The following is a 17,634-nucleotide window of genomic DNA, read 5'->3' on the forward strand; positions in this document are numbered from 1 at the left end:
GGCTGACCTGCCCACAGAAGCCATAGGAAAGCACAGGATAAACATTTCTGTTGCTCAAATGCCATTGTTCCAATGTCAGTTATAGGCATAAAGCAGTATTCAAATGCACACCACCAAGGTGGTGAGGCCACTCTGGTACAAGGCTGTTTGACGGGGCTGGCTGTCAAGAGGCTTCCAGGGCAGTGAGTTTGGCCACAAAACTTGGAAGGGGCAGGGCTGGGCGCGGTGGCTCACACCTGTAATCCCAGCACTTTGGGAGGCCAAGGCACGCAGATCACTTGAGGTCAGGAGTTCGAGACCAGCCTGGCCAACATGGCGAAACCCTGTTTCTACTAAAAATTCAAAAATTAGCCGGGTGTGGTGGCAGGCACCTGTAATCCCAGCTACTTGGAAGGCTGAGGCAGGAGAATCGCTCGAACCTGGGAGGCGGAGGTTGCAGTGAGCCGAGATCGTGCCACTGTACTCCAACCTGGGTGACAAGGCTGGAGTACAAAGCAAGACTCCGTCTCAAAAACAAACAAACAAACAAAAACTTGGAGGGACAGATGCAGCCTCAGCACATTCCCCACCTCCTGCAGGTTGGTCTGGGCTCTCTCCTTCCTCTCAAATCCTACCTGTGTCTGCAGTCTCCCCACGGCGTTTGCCAAAATCCACTAAAGGGGATAGACTTAGTAGCACTCCCATTCTAGGGCTCAATAAGGAGAAAGAAAATACTATGCACTCAATGGAAAAGTGGCCTAAGGTCTGGGATAGGAATTCAGAGAAGAAACGACATGGGAAAAGCATGTGCCCTGCCTCACTGGCCGTCAGAGAAATGCACGTGAAACAATGAGCAACATGACCTGCTCAGACCATTGCTTCTCAGACACTCCTAGGGGACAAGGACTACATCTGTTTTGTTCGCTCCGATGTTCCCTGTGTCTATGACAGTGCTGGGCACAGGGCAGACACTCAACATTTCTGTTCAATGATGTAAGTAAATGAACGAATGAATCATTCTTCATACAGACCACAAGTTACTAAAAGACTGATAATATGAAAGGTTGGTGAGGTTCTGGGAAAATGGGCACACACTCATGCTGCTGGCTGGATGGCAGTGGGTTCAACTTTATTTGGAGAACAACTTGGTAGCCTCTTAAATGCAAATATCTGTCAGTTCTGCAATTCTGTGTCTAGGTATTTATCCTAAAGAAAAACATCCATGTGTGCACTAAGAGGCAGTACACAAGAGTGCTCACTGCACAGCCGAGTGGAGGAGTACAATCTGAAAACCACCTCAGTGAGCACCAGGAGGATGGTGAAATAAATCATGGAACATCTACACCCTGGAATACCATGCAGTCATTAAATAAACAAGGCAGCTCCACTCAAACAGAGCGGGAAAGCATTGTAAAATATGCAATTAAGAAAAAAAGGCATGTCACCAAATAATGTGTAAAAATAATTCCATTTATGGCCGGGCACAGTGGCTTACACCTGTAATCCCAGCACTTTGGGAGGCCGAGGCAGGAGAGTTGCTTGAACCTGGGAAGCGAAGGTTGCAGTGAGCCGAGATCGTGCCATTGCACTCCAGCCTGGGCAACACAGCGAGATTCTGTCTCAAAATAATAATAATAATCTCATTTATGTAAATATTATATGCATTGAACAGGTACATATACTGGCAACTTCCAAAAAAAAAATCCTCAAATGATTCAGGGTAAACTGTAACAATGCTTCTCCCTGAGGAAGGATATGGGTTTAGAAGGGTATAACAGGGAGATTCTTTTTTTAATCCTATACACCAGATTTTATCAAATCTAAGATGTCACTGATTACAAGTGACACAAATTTTTATGTATCAATAAGAAAAAAACCACTGCCAGTTAAATTAAGACATAATACTTTCCTCCCTTTTAACTTATTTTGAAAAAAATTTAGGCTTACAAAAAAATGACAAAAAAACCCAAAAAACACAACAAAAAAAGCACAGAAACACAGAAATTTCCCACATACCCTTCACTCAGCTCCCCCCAATGTTATCGTGCTACAGAACCATAATACAATTAGAGAAACCAGGAAATTAAACACTGATACACACTGTTAAGTAATATACAGAACGTACATATATTTTACCAGCTTTCCCAATAATGCCTTTTTTGGGTCTAGGACCCAACCCAGGATGCCACATCGTATTTAGTTGGTATGTCCTCCTTGGCCTCCTCCAAATGGGACAGTTTATCAGCCCATCTTTTATAACCTTGACACTTTTTTTTTTAGACAGAGTCTCGTGCTGTTGCCCAGGCTGGAGTGCAATGGCGTGATCTCGGCTCACTGCAACCTCCGCCTCCAATGTTCAAGTGATTCTCCTGCCTCAGCCTCCCGAGTAGCTGGGATTACAGGTGCCCGCCACCATGCCTGGCTAATTTTTGAATTTTTAGTAGAAACAGGGTTTCACCGTGTTGGCCAGGCTGGTCTCAAACTCCTGACCTCGTGATCTATCCACCTTGGCCTCTCAAAGTGCTGGGATTACAGGCGTGAGCCACTGCACCCAGCCGACCTTGACACTTTTGAAGAGTACTGGCCAGTTAGTCAGTAGAATGTCCTTGCTTTGGGTTTGTCTGTTGTTTTCTCATGATTAGACTGAGGTTATACATTTTTGGCAAGAATATGACAGAATGAGGTGCCCTTCTCAGTCTGTATTAGCAGGCACATGATGTCAATCTGCCTTATTACAGAGGACGTTAACCTTGATCCCTTGATAAGGAGCTCTCTGCCAGGTTTCTCCACTGAAATGTTACTATTTTTCCCTTTGTAAGCAGTGTGGGAAGATACTTTGACACTACGTAAACATCCTATGTCTCATCATACTTCCCCACCCCCTCCACCCCCCTTACCCCTGCTAATTTTAACAACTATTGATTCTTGCCTACAGCAATTATTACTTTGGTGGTTGCCTAATGATAATTTTCTTTTTTTTTTCCTGCTGAGGAAAAGGAAGAAGATAATTTTCTATTTCCATAATCTCTTCTACACTTACTGGAATTATCCTGTAAGAAAGAGTTGTCCTTTCTCCTCCTTTATTCAATTACTTATTTATATCAATATGGACTCATGGATACTTATTTTACCCCATGGGTTAAAAGCCATTGCAATCATTATTTGTTTCATTGTTCAAACTGGGCCAGGCTTGGGCATTGAGAGTTCCCTTAAGGTGGCTCTTGTGTGCTTTCAACATGTACCAATTATTTTTTGAGTTTCAAATATTCTAGCCTCATTACATGTTCTAAACTCATTTTGTACTTTCTCTGCCTCAACCATGAAATCAACCATTTCTCCAAGGAGCCCTAGTTCCCCTTATCGGAGAATGATGTTTAGAAACCAAGATCTGGACACCAGGTGTGCTCACTGCTACTGGGGTGTCATTGGTCTAGGCCCTCTTAGCAGGCAGAGCTATGAAATGTATGCAAGATACTAACACACACACAATTTACTTCTAAATCTCCTCTCTCTCTCTCTCTCTCTCTATATATATATATATATATATGGAATCTGGAATTTATACTGATACCTTTAACTCTAATTCAACACCACAAAGTGCATTCTAGCTTCCCCCCTTTGATCGCAACTAGTTTTCTCCAGTGGTGAGAAACCTGGCTCTCCTCCATAATATTTTTGCTTATTTGTTCATTCCTGGGATACATACAAAGTAGTGTCAGAACTGCTACCCCTATGATGAGTTCCTGTCATTCAGGGGTTTTTTTGTACTTACTGAAAGAACTCTTTTAGAATATATTAGATCCAGATTTTAAAAAAGCATCTATCACTCTTGTAAATTTTTAAAAAGGAAAATATAATTGAAATAAATTGTTTAAGGTATTCCTTTTCACATTTTGAGTCCAATGTCTCTTAATCTCTCTATCTTGGAGTTTTTGATGCTGTGCTATTCCACACAGCCTGGGCTTCTCCAGCATCAAGGATGCTCTACTACTGTCTCGGGATTTCTTTCTGAGCTGCTGACATCCACTCGCAAATTCTGATGTTCACGTGATGGCAGTAACAGCATGATGCCCCCCTTACCAACAGACTGTATGAGGCATCCCAATCTTAGAGATGTTAAAGTATGATTAAAAAGGTGCATCTTAGAAAGGACATAACATAGCTGTTTCGTAAAGTAAGAAGGTGATGTACAGCACCAACGGGTAAATTCTGTTTCTCTACACAACATGGCTCCAGGTGTTAAGCACAGACATTACAATAGACACAACAGGCCTCTAATTTTAAGACCAAGGGCAAGGCCAGATGGAATTAGAATTCCAATAACACATTCCATTTGGGCAGCTTCTATAAGGAACCAGTGAAAGAGTCCTACTGCAGCAGAGACTGCTAATTGTCCCCCCATATCTGTTCTCCCCTTCTTCCTTAATAATAATCCCCATATTTTAGATGAGTAGGTGGACGATGGGAATAAAGTTTATGATGACATGATGTTCTGCCAGTGAGAGGTAAATGGAAGCATGTAACTTTCAGGCAGTTCTTAAAAAGGGAGACACGGCTGGGCACGGTGGCTCACGCCTGTAATCCCAGCACTTTGGGAGGCTGAGGCAGGTGGATCACTTGAGGTCAGGAGTTCAAGACCAGCCTGGCCAACATGGCGAAACCCTGTCTCTGTTAAAAATACAAAAATTAGCCAGGCGTGGTGGCCAGCACCTGTAACCCCAGCTATTCAGGAGGCTGAGGCAGGAGAATCACTTGATCAGGAGGCAGAAGTTGCAGTGTGCCGAGATCGTGCCACTGTACTCCAGCCTGGACAACACAGTGAGACACTGCCTAAAAAAAAAAGGGGAGACATGCCATTCTTTGACTCTTCCTCCTGCCTCCTGGCTGGAATACAGATGTGATGGCAGGAACTTGAACAGCCATTTAAGGCTCAAAGGCAGGATTCTAAAGGTGGCAAAATAGTGATATAGAATAAAGAGTCAAGGTAACTGAGAATCATGAAGCCATGATTTGGGAATCCTCTATTTTGAGATCCTGGTTATGAGAGAGAAAAAAACACTTTTATCTTGCTTATTATTACCATGGGTTTTCTGTTACACACAGTTGAAGCTAATCTGAACTTGGGATATTTTTCTAGGAGACCCACCCTATCGTGCTAAAGGAAGTCAAGGAAAAAGGAAAGGGTGGGGCTTTCCCAGAGAAAAACAGGGAAATGATAGAGCGAACCTGCAACTTCCTCTCTCCAGCAGGCAGCATAATCCATGATGCCATTCTCTCCCGGCAGTTTAAACCAGCGAGCCAGCCCCTCCTAACCCACACCTCACAAGCTCATAATAATTGTATTGACATGGGTAACCATGACCTACATTAAAAGGTTAAAAGCAATTGGCACTTTTTGTCACAAATTCTCACATTTCTTTGACACGAGTGCCTCACTCAATTCAGCTGTGTTATCTTTGCCTAAGCTGGCAAATTTCCCAGATACACGTATCCTGGATCTCTGTGCAAGATTCAAACAGTTAAACTGAGGCAATGAAACTTCTCTGGCACAGGAGTCTGCAATACAGTCTCCAGTAAAGAGAGAGCCCGAGGGGCATCTTTCTTACTGGGCATTTTTGTCACAGAAAGCCCCGTACTTCTCTGAAATGCCTTATTTTTAGCATTTGAGGAATGACATTCATCTGGCAGAGAGGGACTCTGTTCCAAGCAACTCCTAGAGCTTTCCTGCCTCAAATGCAATGTCTGCAGAAGGGGCTACCTGCATTGGTCCCCACCTGACACCAAGGTCCTTTCTCCTAACAGCACCCGGGTTTCCTTTTGGGAAAACTCCCTTCCCCATTCTCAGTACGTGTGGTTTGGGCCCGAATGTCCGTACCCCAGGAATGGCCCAGGCCTAAGTCATTTATTCATTCACCAGATACTGATTTGGCACCTACTGTGTTCTAGGACTGGAGATAAAATACTGACCATTACAGACAAACATATCTACCTTTGGGAGCTCTCTGGGTGCTGAGGGGGGAGGCTAAAAATCAACAAACCTAAGTAAATTCACAGTGTGTCAGACGACCTAAGCAATGCAGGAAGCAGCTTCACAGGAGGGGAGAGAGAGGGATGTGAAACAGGGTGGTAAGAGTGAGAAGCCACCTGCTGAGAAGGGGATGCGAGCAAGACTTGAAGGAGATCCAGGAGCGAGCCTTGGGATGTCCCGGAAGGGCACTCAGGGCAGGGGGAACAGCAAGCACAAAGGCCAGGAGGAGGCAGGTGCCTGCATGTTTGAGCAAATGAAAGGAAGCCGGTCAGGCAAGCAAATGAAAGGAAGCTGGCTCACACCTGTAATCCCAGCACTTTGGGAGGCTGAGGCAGGCACATGGCTTGAGGCCAGGAGTTTGAGACCAGCCTGGCCAACATGGTGAAACCCCGTCTCTACTAAAAATACAAAAGTTAGCCAGGTGTGTGGCGTGTGGTGCACACCTGTAATCCCAGCTACTTGGGAGGCTGAGGCAGGAGAATCACTTGAACCTGGGAGGCAGAGGTTGCAGTGAGCTGAGATTGCGCCGCTGGACTCCAGCCTGGGTAATAGAGAGAGAATCTCTCTCAAAAAAAAAAAAAAAGGAAAGAAAAGAAAAGTAAAAAGCCAGGGTGGCTGGAGCAGAGTGAGCTAGGAGGGGAGGAGATGAGGACAGGGTGGTAAGCGTTGGGGTGCTGGTCCCATTCAGCCCTGAAGGTTATTAGGGAAACTGGCTTTTACTGAGTATAAACATGCACTGGATGGTTTTGAGCGGGGGGCTGATGTGATACAATTTTCATCATGAAGGATCCCTCCTCTGCAATGTGCAGAATAGACCTGGGGGTTAGGGTGGAAATGGGGAGACCAGTTATTGAGGTGCTGCTGGCTTGCCACACAGCGGTAGTGCAGGAGGTGGCCGAAGTCCTCAGCTTCTGGGTATGTTCTGAAGGTAAAGCTAGGGGGACTCGCGGATCCATCAGACATGGGCAGGATAGGAAGAGAGAAGTTAGGGTGACTTCGTGGAGCCATGGAGGGATAGGGCTATCATTTATGATTTAGGGAAGAAGAGGTTTGGGGGAAAGATGAGGGGTGTGGTTTTAGACCTGAGCCAGGTGGAGCTCCCCATGTGCAGGTGGATGTAAGAGTTTGTGCTTCAGGTTGGCCCGGTGGCTCAGGCCTGTAATCCCAGCACTTTGGGAGGCCAAGGTGGGAGGATTACTTGAGCCCAGGAGTTCAAGACCAGCCTGGGCAACATAGTGAGACCCTGTCTCCACAAAAATTTAAAAGTCAGCTGGGTGTGGTGATGTATGCCTGCGGTCTCAGCTACTTAGGCGTGGGGGCTGAGCTGTGAGGATCGCTTGAGCCCAGGAGGTCGAGGCTGCAGTGAGCTGTGATCAGGCAACTGTACTCCAGCCTGGGTAACAAAGTAAGACCCTGTCTTTCTAATGAAAGAAATGAAGAGAAGAGAAAGGGAGGAAGGAGCAGGAGGAACGGAGGGGAGGGGAGGGAAGGATAATACATAATACAGTTTTTAGAAAACAATTTGTACTTCAGAACCTTGGGAGGAGTCACTTCAAAGATATCACCATAGACTAGATGAGGTCATCTAGGGAGTGAATGAGGACAGGGAAGAAGATGTCCCAGCACTGAGCCCCAGAAGAAGACAATGAGGAGAAAGCAGCAAAACCAATGAGAAGCCACTGAAGTAGGAGACGGCGGGGTTGGGTGGCCTGGAAACCAAGTGGACCGAGCCCTGGGCCCGGTCTCGAAGGCCTTTACTGGAATCCTTGGAGAGGGGAAGCTCTTCCCCAGCAATGGGGTTTTCAGGAGGATGGTCTGTGAGCCAGCAACCACACTGCCCTTGCAAGGAAGGGCCTGACTTAGAGCTCAACCAATCCAGAGAACCAAACTAATAGGAATGAGGGAGAGAGAGACACAGCCCGATGGCCCTGTGTCCACTGTGCTGGCCGGGGACACCCCATCTTCCTCTTTTTGTATCAGTCTAAGTTCGGTTTCTGTCACTTGCGCCCAAGAGACCTAACGTAACTTCTAAGTTATTCTCTCCTGCGTGGTCCCGGGGGGCCGGGTGAAGCCAGCCTCCCACCTCTCCCTTTGGCAATCACACACAGGCAGCCGGGCCCCAGTGCAGGGTCAGAGGGCCCTACGTGCTTGACGGCAGGCCTTTCCCACCACACTCGAATTGCAACACCATGCTCCACTCCAGGGTAATTAAGCCTTTCCCAACCCAGGCACTTTCAGAGATGGACCCTAAGCTGTGATGGGGAAAAGCACCCCCAGGCCATCCTGGTCATGCTCCTGGGTGCTCACCTTGGGTTGTGGGTTGCAGGGGATCTGTGGGTCATCCCTGACAACTGCTCCTCTGCTCCGTCCGCGTGGGCCAAGCACAGAGTGAATACTCTGCAGCTGGTAAGGGCTTTGGGAGCAGCGGGCTGAGCGCATTTCCTTTATGGATGAGGCAAAGGCTGGTGCGAGAGCTCTTCCAAAAACTTGAAGGGGAGCCCGCTGGCTTCCCTCTCCCTATCCCAGAGCCCAGGCCCTAACAGCACATTTATCCTCCAGAACACCAAGTTGCCAATATTGTTAAAAGCCATTTCTGGCACCCCTAGAGCTGTCAGGAAACAATTTGGGGTGCACAGAGTATGATCCTAGGGACTGCAAACCCTGGATTTGGTTATGGGACTCTTCCACTCTCTGCTCTCTCTGACACACACACACACACTCACACACTCTGGGAAGAAGACATCCTAGAAATATTCTCTCTGTCCCCTCCAAAGAGGCTGGGGTCCCACCTTCCCCATCTCACTGCCTAGGATGGGACCTATCAGCAGGCACACAGCACCTGCCCGACCACCCCCGCCAACAGGTGAACTGAAGCAGCATCTAGGTCCCCAGGGGTATTTGTTATGGGGCTTAAGACACCTGATCACTGGCTGTCAGATACATTCCACCTGTGGTTTGCAAGCTAAAGCACTGAGGATTAAGAGGTGGGGAGGGGGTGGTGTATGATGAGAGCTTTCCTGGCTCTGTGAGGAGACCAGGTTTACACTAGGCTGGGTGGAAGTGCTCATCCCACTTAGGTCTGTGTGATGCTCTTCAGTTTACATAACAGTGTCATGGTGTTCTCCCAGCTGATCCCGCGACCACCCTGGGGGCAAAGCCAGGCTCAGGTCAAGGTCACACAGCCAGAGCGATCAGAATGAGGCTTGCAGACTCCAACCCACGGTGCTGTTCTCAGTGCAGGCCAAGGCATGAGTCTGATCTGCACACACCCCTACTGGTTTCCTGTAGCTGCTATAATAAATCACCACAAAATTGGTGGCTTAAAGCAGCACACATTCATGCCGAGATCGTGCCACGCTGCCCTCCAGCCTGGACAACAGAGTAAGACGCCGTCTCCAGAAAAAAAAAAAAAAAAAAAGCAACACACATTCATTCTCTTATAGTTCTGGAGGTCAGAAGTCCAAAATTAATTTCTCTGGGCTGAAATTAACATGTTGGTAAGCTGTCTCCCTCCGGGGGTTCTGGGGAGAATCTGTTCCCCTGCCTTTTCCAGCTTCCAGAGCTGCATTCCTTGGCTGGTAGCCCCTTCCTCCACCTTCCAAGTCCAACAGCAGAGCTTCTTGCTGAAGCAATCATACTGCCTGTTCTTCTGTTTTTGAATATCCCCTGCTTCCCCTCTTTTTTTTTTTTTTGAGATGGTGTCTTGCTCTGTTGCTCAGGCTGGAGTGCAGTGGCACCATTTTGGCTCACTGCAACCTCTGCCTCCCAGGTTCAAGCGATCCTCCTGCCTCAGCCCCCTTAGTAGCTGGGATTACAGGCACACACCACTATGCCTGGCTAATTTTTGTATTTTTAGCAGAGATAGGGTTTTGCCATGTTGGCCAGGCCAGTCTTGAACTCCTGACCTCAGGTGATCCACCTGCCTCAGCCTCCCAAAGTGCTGGGATTACAGGTGTGAGCCACCGCACCCAGCCCTGCTTCCCTCTTATAAAGACACATGTGGTTGCACTTACAGCCCACCTGGATAATTCTGGAAAACAGCTCCAACTCAAGATCCTCAATCATGACTGCAAAATCTCTTTTGCCACATCAGGTAACATTTACATGTTCTAGCGATTAGGATATCTTTGGGGGCTATTATTCAGCCCAACACACCCTCCTTCCAAGGTTCCCATGGCTCCACCTTTGCCTCTATTTTTCACTTTGCTGGTTCCTCCTCCTTAGACTTTAAGGAAAGCCAACTTCGCATCCACCTTGAACCACTCCTCCTCCTGACCTTTTCCTCTCTGTCCACTGGACTCCAGCTCATCTTCAGAATTCCCACAGGATTGGTTTTTGTCACCATCTAGTGCTTTGCATTAATTTTTAGTTTTTTTAAAAAATTAGCCTTCAGAGGAGAATTTTTTCGTTTTTAAAAACAGGATTTGAATTTCTTGTAACACACATTCACTGAGAAAAATGAGAAAAACAGAAGACCAAAAAGAAGAAAGTAAAAACCACATGCAATGCTGTTAATAGAAGAAGCCACTGTTAATGTGTTGTGTATACCCTTTTATTTATTTTCCAGTGCTCATCTAGACACTGAAAGAGAATGTTTCTAACACAAACCAACAAAAAATATGTTTTGAAACATCTGTTGGACTCTGGAGTCAAGACATTCTGGTTTAAATTCCAGCCAGCCACTCACCATCTGTGTGCTCTTTGGTAAGTTACTGAACCTATCTGTGCCTCAGTTTACCTATTTGTAAAAAAGAAGAAATGATAGCACATACCTCCTAGGGCTGTTATGATGATGAGTTAACATATAGCATGTGGTTAAGACTGTGCCTGGCACACAGCAAATGCCATATACGTGTGAGCTGTCATCACCATTAGTATTACACTATTTAAGGGGACATCTGTTCAGTTGGATAAATAACCTTTGGCAGTATAATTTGTAGCTACCTGGGGTTCTCTGGTATGAATGCACTGCTGCTCTACTGTTAGGCATTTAGGTTGTTTCCAGTTTTTTGTTTGTTTGTTTTGCTTTTTTGCTTCTATAAACAATGAAGGGATAACTATCCTTGAACAAACACCTTTGCACACAACTTTATTTGTTCCTAAAAATTCAACTGCTGAGTCAGAGATCACACATATTTTTAAGCTGTTGATACATCATTGCCAACTTGCCCTTTATAATCCTCTACCCAGTGGAACAGCATGCCCCTCTCCCCACACCCACCCTTCCTGGGCATACCCAATGACCCTCACGTCTCCCCTCTCCTCCAAGGGACCATGCTTCCTTACTAAACCATGTATGTGCCCCCACATCAACATCACAGCACCCCAGTGAAGCAGAGAAGCAGAAGAACTGGAAATGAGGATTCAGGGTCCTGCTTTCAGCCTCCCAGGGCAAACCTATGCCTCAGTTTCCCCCATATGTAAAATGTGGGTCAACACATCTGCCAACAAACACTAAAATCATCTATAAAATTGACTGCGGCTAGATATTCCATGTATTCAAATGAAACCAAAATTCTAAACAACTGGTAAAACTTTTGTTTCTTAATCACACATCAAGTATATTTTTAAAAATTTCCAAGATCCACTACTGAGGCTCCCCAGGGACCATTTCAGAGCCCAAATCTGCCATTTTAGAGCTCTGACTCTGAACTGTTTTGGAAACATATTGCTCGAGTGCCAATGCGCAGAAACAATTGCCTTCCTACTTGTAAAAAGACCAGTGTCCCACTTTCACATATCACACTAAAAAATAAAAAAATCATCCGGCTACCGAAGGCACCAGGAATCTGCCCTCTGAGAATTGTAATGAGCTCATGTGCAGGTGTGACGGTGTCCTGGGCTCCCTCACAAGCATCATCTTGGCTCCCCACAATATATATATTTTTGAGACTCGCTCTGTTGCCCAGGCTGGAGGGCAGTGGTGCAATCTCAGCTCACTGCAACCTCCAAATCTCAGGTTCAAGCAATTCTCCTGCCTCAGCCTCCCCAGTAGCTGGGACTACAGGCACACACCACCAAGCCTGGTTCATTTTTGTGTTTTTGGTAGACATGGGGTTTCGCCATACCAGGCTGGTCTAGAACTCCTGACCTTGGGTGATCCACCCATCTGGGCCTCCCAAAGTGCTGGGATTACAGGCATGAGACAACTGCTCTGGCCTTACACTGTTAATGAGGGCTATTATTCCCATTTTACTGATAAGACTGAGGCTGAAAGAAGGTAAGAATTTGCCCAGGAGCTGAGAAGCAGAGAGGAGACCCCAAAATTCACATCCTCTGATTCCAAAACCCCGGCCTTCCTTGTCCCTATTGCAGCAAGACCCCACTGAGGGGCCTGGAAATGGCCTCAACAAGCATTCATAATTTATGAAGCCTTCAGAAGGACTCCAACAGCCTCCTCTTCTCTCCAGAACAAAAAGACATGCTGGATTTGGGCATGACAACCCATGGGGTCTCCTTCTAGTCCCGTATGTGAGGGGGCGCCTGGCCTTCCCCACGATGTCAGAGCTGTGGGTGTCTGGCTGGAAGGGCCCCACCCCCTGAGGCCATGCCTGACTCACAGGAACCTGAGACCTAAGTAGGGTCCCCCAGAGACACATCTCAGAGAGGCCTGGACTGTTGTGAGAACCCAACGAAGGAACTGGAACACCCTGCGGGGAGGGAATCTGGAAACTGGAGCACAGTGGGAGGAGAAGGAGCCCCCAGCACAGTGATGGAGTGCACTGGGGAGGTGGCCTGAGGATGCCAGCTCCACGACTGTCATCTACTGTCCGCCTGCCAGAAGCTGCACTCGACGTCTTGCACACACTCACACCTAATCTCCAAAGACCCCGGCCAGGTAGGCACCACAACGATCCCATTTTACAGATGAGGAAAATGAAGTGTGGAACGGCCATTAGACTGTCCCAAAGCCAGGCAGTTAAAATGCCATGCCATATGGGACAACTCCCAGCTCAGGGCTCGGTTCTGAATCCAGTGCTGCCTCTTCTGAGAAATAGGAACGTGAGGAAGTCACTGACTTCACTGGCAAGACAGGCAAGATAATAAAATAGGAGAATGTGAAAAGTATACAGAACTAAATCAGTATGAGTTTTTTTTTTGTTGTTTTTTTTTTTTGCGACGGAGTCTTCCTCTGTTGTGTAGGCTGGACTGCAGTGGTGTGATCTTGGCTCACTGCAACCTCCCTCTCCCAGGTCCAAGTGATTCTCCTGCCTCAGCCTCCGAAGTAGCTGGGACTACAGGCGTGTGCCACCACACCCAGCTGATTTTGTATTTTTAGTAGAGATGGGGGTTTCACCATGTTGGCCAGGCTGGTCTTGAACTCCTGACCTCGGTGATCTGCCCGCCTTGGCCTCCCAAAGTGCTGGAATTACAGGTGTGAGCCACTGTGCCCAGCCTTCAATATGAGTTTTTAAAATTCAGTAAAACAATTTCCTAAGGCTGATGTTGGGGCAGGGAGTTAGAGGCCTCTACAGAATTATTCTAGAGACATAGATGCCAAGCGGGTTGTGTGAGCCTAGCCTCAGTCAGCAACCCTTGAGCACTTGCTGTGTGCCACCACAATAAAGTGGCCACCTCCCAGACTGTGACCTGCTTGTTATCCAATGGGGGAGATGGGTCAAATCTCACAGACGCAGGAGAGGAGGGATAAAGGAGGGTGGGGGCAGATCCAAATGCTCTAGGTGCCAACCAGCCAGGATAGGTGGGGCCCAAGAGGTGCCCACCAGGGTCTAAGTCCCAACCACGTGTGTCACCTACACTATCTCAGCAAGCCTCACACCATCTCTTAGAGACAGGGGCCAACAGTTCCATCTTTAAGATGAGAGAGCTGAAGTCTGAGAGGTTAAGCAACCTGTCTGAAGTCACACAGCTGGCTACTGATGGGGTTGGAGTTAGAATCCCAATCTGTGAGAAAAGGAAGAGGACAGAGAGGGAAGGCTATGAAGACCACAAAATAGCAACAGAGGGGATGGGTTGTCTCCCAGGGCCAGGTTGCAGGTGCAATGGGAGCCTGTGACTGATGACAGTAACTGAGAGGGGCCTCATCCACCCTGGCCAGGGACTTAGAAAGTCCACCAGAATCTGGTGAACCCATCTGGTGGGGGAAGAGGGATCCTGACTCCTCTATCCAGGAGATGAGGGAACAGTGCATGGGGTCTCCAAAGCCTAGACCCCTGCTTGAGCCCCCCCACACATGTCTCCTGTGAGCATTTCTCATCTAGGCCCTTTGGGGGCAGGAAGAGGGGGAGAAGAGAGGAACCAGGAGATCTGTTCACCATGCAGGGATCTAAAAACCCATGGTGGGGGCTGGGCGCGGTGGCTCACGCCTGTAATCCCAGCACTTTAGGAGGCAGCGGCAGGTGGATCACTTGAGGTCAGAAGTTCGAGACCAGCCTGGCCAACATGGTGAAACCATCTCTACTAAGAATACAAAAATTAGCCATGCATGGTGGCACGTGCCTATAATCCCAGCTACTCGAGAAGCTGAGGCACGAGAATCCCTTGATCCTCGGAGACGGAGGCTGCAGGGAGCCGAGACTGTACCACTGCACTCCAGCCTGGGCGACACAGTGGGACTCCCTCTCAAAACAAAACAAACAAAAAACCCATGGAACCATAAGCCTTCCCTCCAGGGGGTTAACAAGTTCAGTGGCCTGCGCGGTTCCCTTCCAAGTTGGGTGAGCTGGGCCTGCCTCAAGTGAGCTCCACAAAGAAAAAGTTAGCAAGGGATTGGAGGGGGTGCCAGCCCCGTGGCTAACTGGGCTCAGCGCTGGAACTTCTGAGCACCCAGCCAGTTTCCAGTGTCCCAGGGACAGCTTCCACCTTTCCTTCTCTACAAGTCTGCCACGAGCTATTGCTGATTTATTTATTTATTTTTTTTGTAAAGATGGGGTCTCGCTATGTTACCCAGGCTAGTCTTGAACTCCTGGCCTTAATTGATCCTCTGGCCTCAGCCTCACAAAGTGCTGGGATTACAGGCATGAGCCACTGCGCCTGGCCTGCTACTGCCGATTTAATAAAACCTCACCCAACGTACCCCGCCCCCACCTTCTAGCCCCCTCCCCGCAACACACATGCACATTCCAGGCCATTCAGCCTCCATACCTCTCCCCGATCAAGCCTCTCTCATACCCCAGAGCATGGGCCATTCCCTTGATCCTGAACCCATAATGCCACCTCCTTCTTCATTAACAAATTGTTTTTCGAGGTCTTCAAACGCTGCCCCCGACTCGGATTCCACCCTGTTTCCTAAGTGCACCCACAGATGGCTGCCTCTTCCAGCCTTGTAACACGGCTCCGGGGCTCTGCTCCCTCATCAGACATTAAGGTCCTCGAAGGCAGTGATCAGCCCCCTTCCCCAGGTGTCGGAGGACATTTACTGCAATCTGTGCTCCTCTGACATACACGTACACGGATGGAGCACCTATAAGTCCCAGGCCTGGAGGAAGCCGGGCTGCTTTCCTTTACTCCTGTCTGGGTCTCTCCACACCGGGGAGAACACAGAAGTCACTCTTCGAATCCTCCCCCGTCCCTGCTCCCTTTCCCACCTCCTCTTCCTGACCGTTCGCTCTTGCTCTCCAGCCACTGCCCCCTAGATGTGAGTTTCCAGCTGGGCAACTGATCACTTCTCCAGAGAGGCCCCAAGGCTGAGGGTCCCCAGTCAGTAGGGTCCAATCTGGCTTCCCACTTCCCAGGCCACTTGGCCTCCACTCCCAGCAAGAAACTTCTCCCCCCAGAGAAAGACGACTCAGATTGTCATGGGGCAGAAATAAGAGGTCCATGGCTCGGGTCCTGCCAGAAGCCCACGGGTCCTTTCTTAGGGGACAAGCGACACTGATTGGAGGGCAGGAGCCCTGAGCTAGCTTTCAGGGTCCTGATTCGCGCTCCACTGGTCAGAGACCCCATGGGGCCACCCCCTGACCGGTGCTCCCGCAGCCCGGACGCCGGCGCCAGGGACTCGCCACAACCTCAAGTCCTCTCCCGGGGCTGGGCTCCGCACACAAACAGGTAGCACAAAACTAGGAATTAGTTGGGGTCCGCACCCCTTCCTACTCGGACCCGAGCCGCCCCAGTCCCCGGCCGCGGCGCCCGGAGTCTGCTCCAACTCGGAAAGTGGCGGCCGGCTGCGGGGCAGGCGGGCGGTACCTGTGAGCAGCTCCAGCCGGTGTCCCAGCACCTTCATCTCGGCGCCCGGCGCGGCCCGGCTCTGGGTGGCGGCGTCGGGGCAGCGCGCTTGGCCGAGCCGGGGAGAGGAGCGCCGGAGACCCGGAGCGGAGCGGCAGGAGAGCGCCGAGCGAAGCGGGAGGAGCAGCTCACAGCCAGGAGCGCTCTCCCGCCCCCAACGCCGCGCTCCCCCCTCCAAAACGGTTTAAAAAAATCCACCAATTGCATGGCCGCGCACCCCCAAAAGGCACCCGCCGCCACCTGGTCCGGGTGAACTCCAGGAGGCGGAGGGAGGGCGCGGGGTGGGTGCGGTGACACCGCGGGAGGTGGCCCCCCGTGCCCGCCGCCCGAACAAAGAGACCCCTCCGCCTCCGGGCGTCGCGGTGGGTGGGGGGGCGCGGACGGCGGCTGGGGGTCCCCAGCGCGGCCGGGAAGGCAAGGAAGGAGAGCGGGAGCCGCGGGGAGGAGGGGACGCCGCCCCGCGGAGGCCAAATGTGGCGGGAGCGAGTCGGTGCGGGGCTCTCGGGGCTGGGGTCGTGCGCGGGGCTGGGGTCGTGCGCGCGGCTGGGCTGGGTTGGGCGGGGACGCGCGCAGCAGCCGCGGCGGCGAGAGAAGCTGGCCCTGGGCGCAGGGGCGATTGCGCCGCCGACTCACCGCGGAGATGCGGGCGAGACAGACACGCAGGCGGAGAGCAGGGCCTTGGCGCCGCCGACGCGCGGGTGCAGGTGCGGGCAGCCGGGAGCCCCTCCGCGTGCCCGCAGCTGCAGGGGCGGAGGCCGGGCTGGGGGCGGTGCGCCCCGGGGGGCGTGCCCGCGTGGGTTTGGCGGGTGTGGGCGCTCGGCCCGCGGGGCGGTGCCGGGTCTGGGGCTGGTCCCGGACGGACCGCGGTCCCTCGCGCGTGGCTTCCGCCTCCTGTGCGGCTGGGACGCCCGGTGGGCAGGCGGGAGGGCGAGCGGGGACCGCGACTCGGAGCCTGGGGGACACCCCTGTCGATCCGCGCCCCCGCCCACTTCTCACCCGCTCCGCCACGCGGACTGTGCTGGGTGCTCTGCGAGGCCCTGCCCGCCCCTCCAGGCCCCCTGTGGCCGCGCCCCGTCGGGTTCCCGGGGGAGGGGACGGCGCTGCCCTAGTCTTTGTTTAGGTTCCCAAGGGGAACAGAGCTGCAGAGACATCCCCACCCCACCGCCCCCGCGCCTGCTGCTTCGCGCTACCCGCCGTCGCCGCCTGGGAACCGAGGGAGAAAAGCCCTTAGGGTCGGGAAGAACCAGGGGCTCAGGGGACCTTGGGGCGTCGTCCCCCTCCCCCCGTTTTCGGAGCCCGAGGGTGTCCTTGGGGAACTTGTGCAGGAGTGGGAAGGGACATCCCCTAGCAAAGGTGTCCTGGGCCCTCAGGGTCCCACCCTGAAGGTGGGGAGGTCTCTGCTCCCCTCAATTCACCTCCATTATCTGAGCGGGAAAGGGAAC

General features: G+C 50.7%; 1 protein-coding gene across 6 annotated transcripts in view; it reads right to left on the reverse strand.

Annotated features, from left to right (window-relative positions):
* Nucleotides 1-17,199, reverse strand: part of NDRG4 (NDRG family member 4) — a 49,622-nt gene extending 32,423 nt beyond the window's left edge. For 3 of the 6 annotated variants that reach the window (XR_004026393.1, XM_030796074.1, XM_030796068.1), the window contains exon 1: nt 16,154-16,606. Coding sequence is in view for 2 of the 6 variants with exons in the window: in XM_030796074.1 (XP_030651934.1) it covers nt 16,154-16,190 (37 nt within the window). In the remaining 4 variants the exon portion in view is untranslated. Of the gene's footprint in view, nt 1-15,387; nt 15,581-16,153; nt 16,607-16,825 lie in introns of those variants that run through there. The other 3 variants (XM_030796125.1, XM_030796100.1, XM_030796084.1) reach the window with 3 other exon arrangements.
* Nucleotides 17,200-17,634: the final 435 nt, after the last annotated feature.

Source organism: Nomascus leucogenys, chromosome 2, assembly GCF_006542625.1.
Source record: "Nomascus leucogenys isolate Asia chromosome 2, Asia_NLE_v1, whole genome shotgun sequence".
Lineage (NCBI taxonomy): Eukaryota > Metazoa > Chordata > Mammalia > Primates > Hylobatidae > Nomascus > Nomascus leucogenys.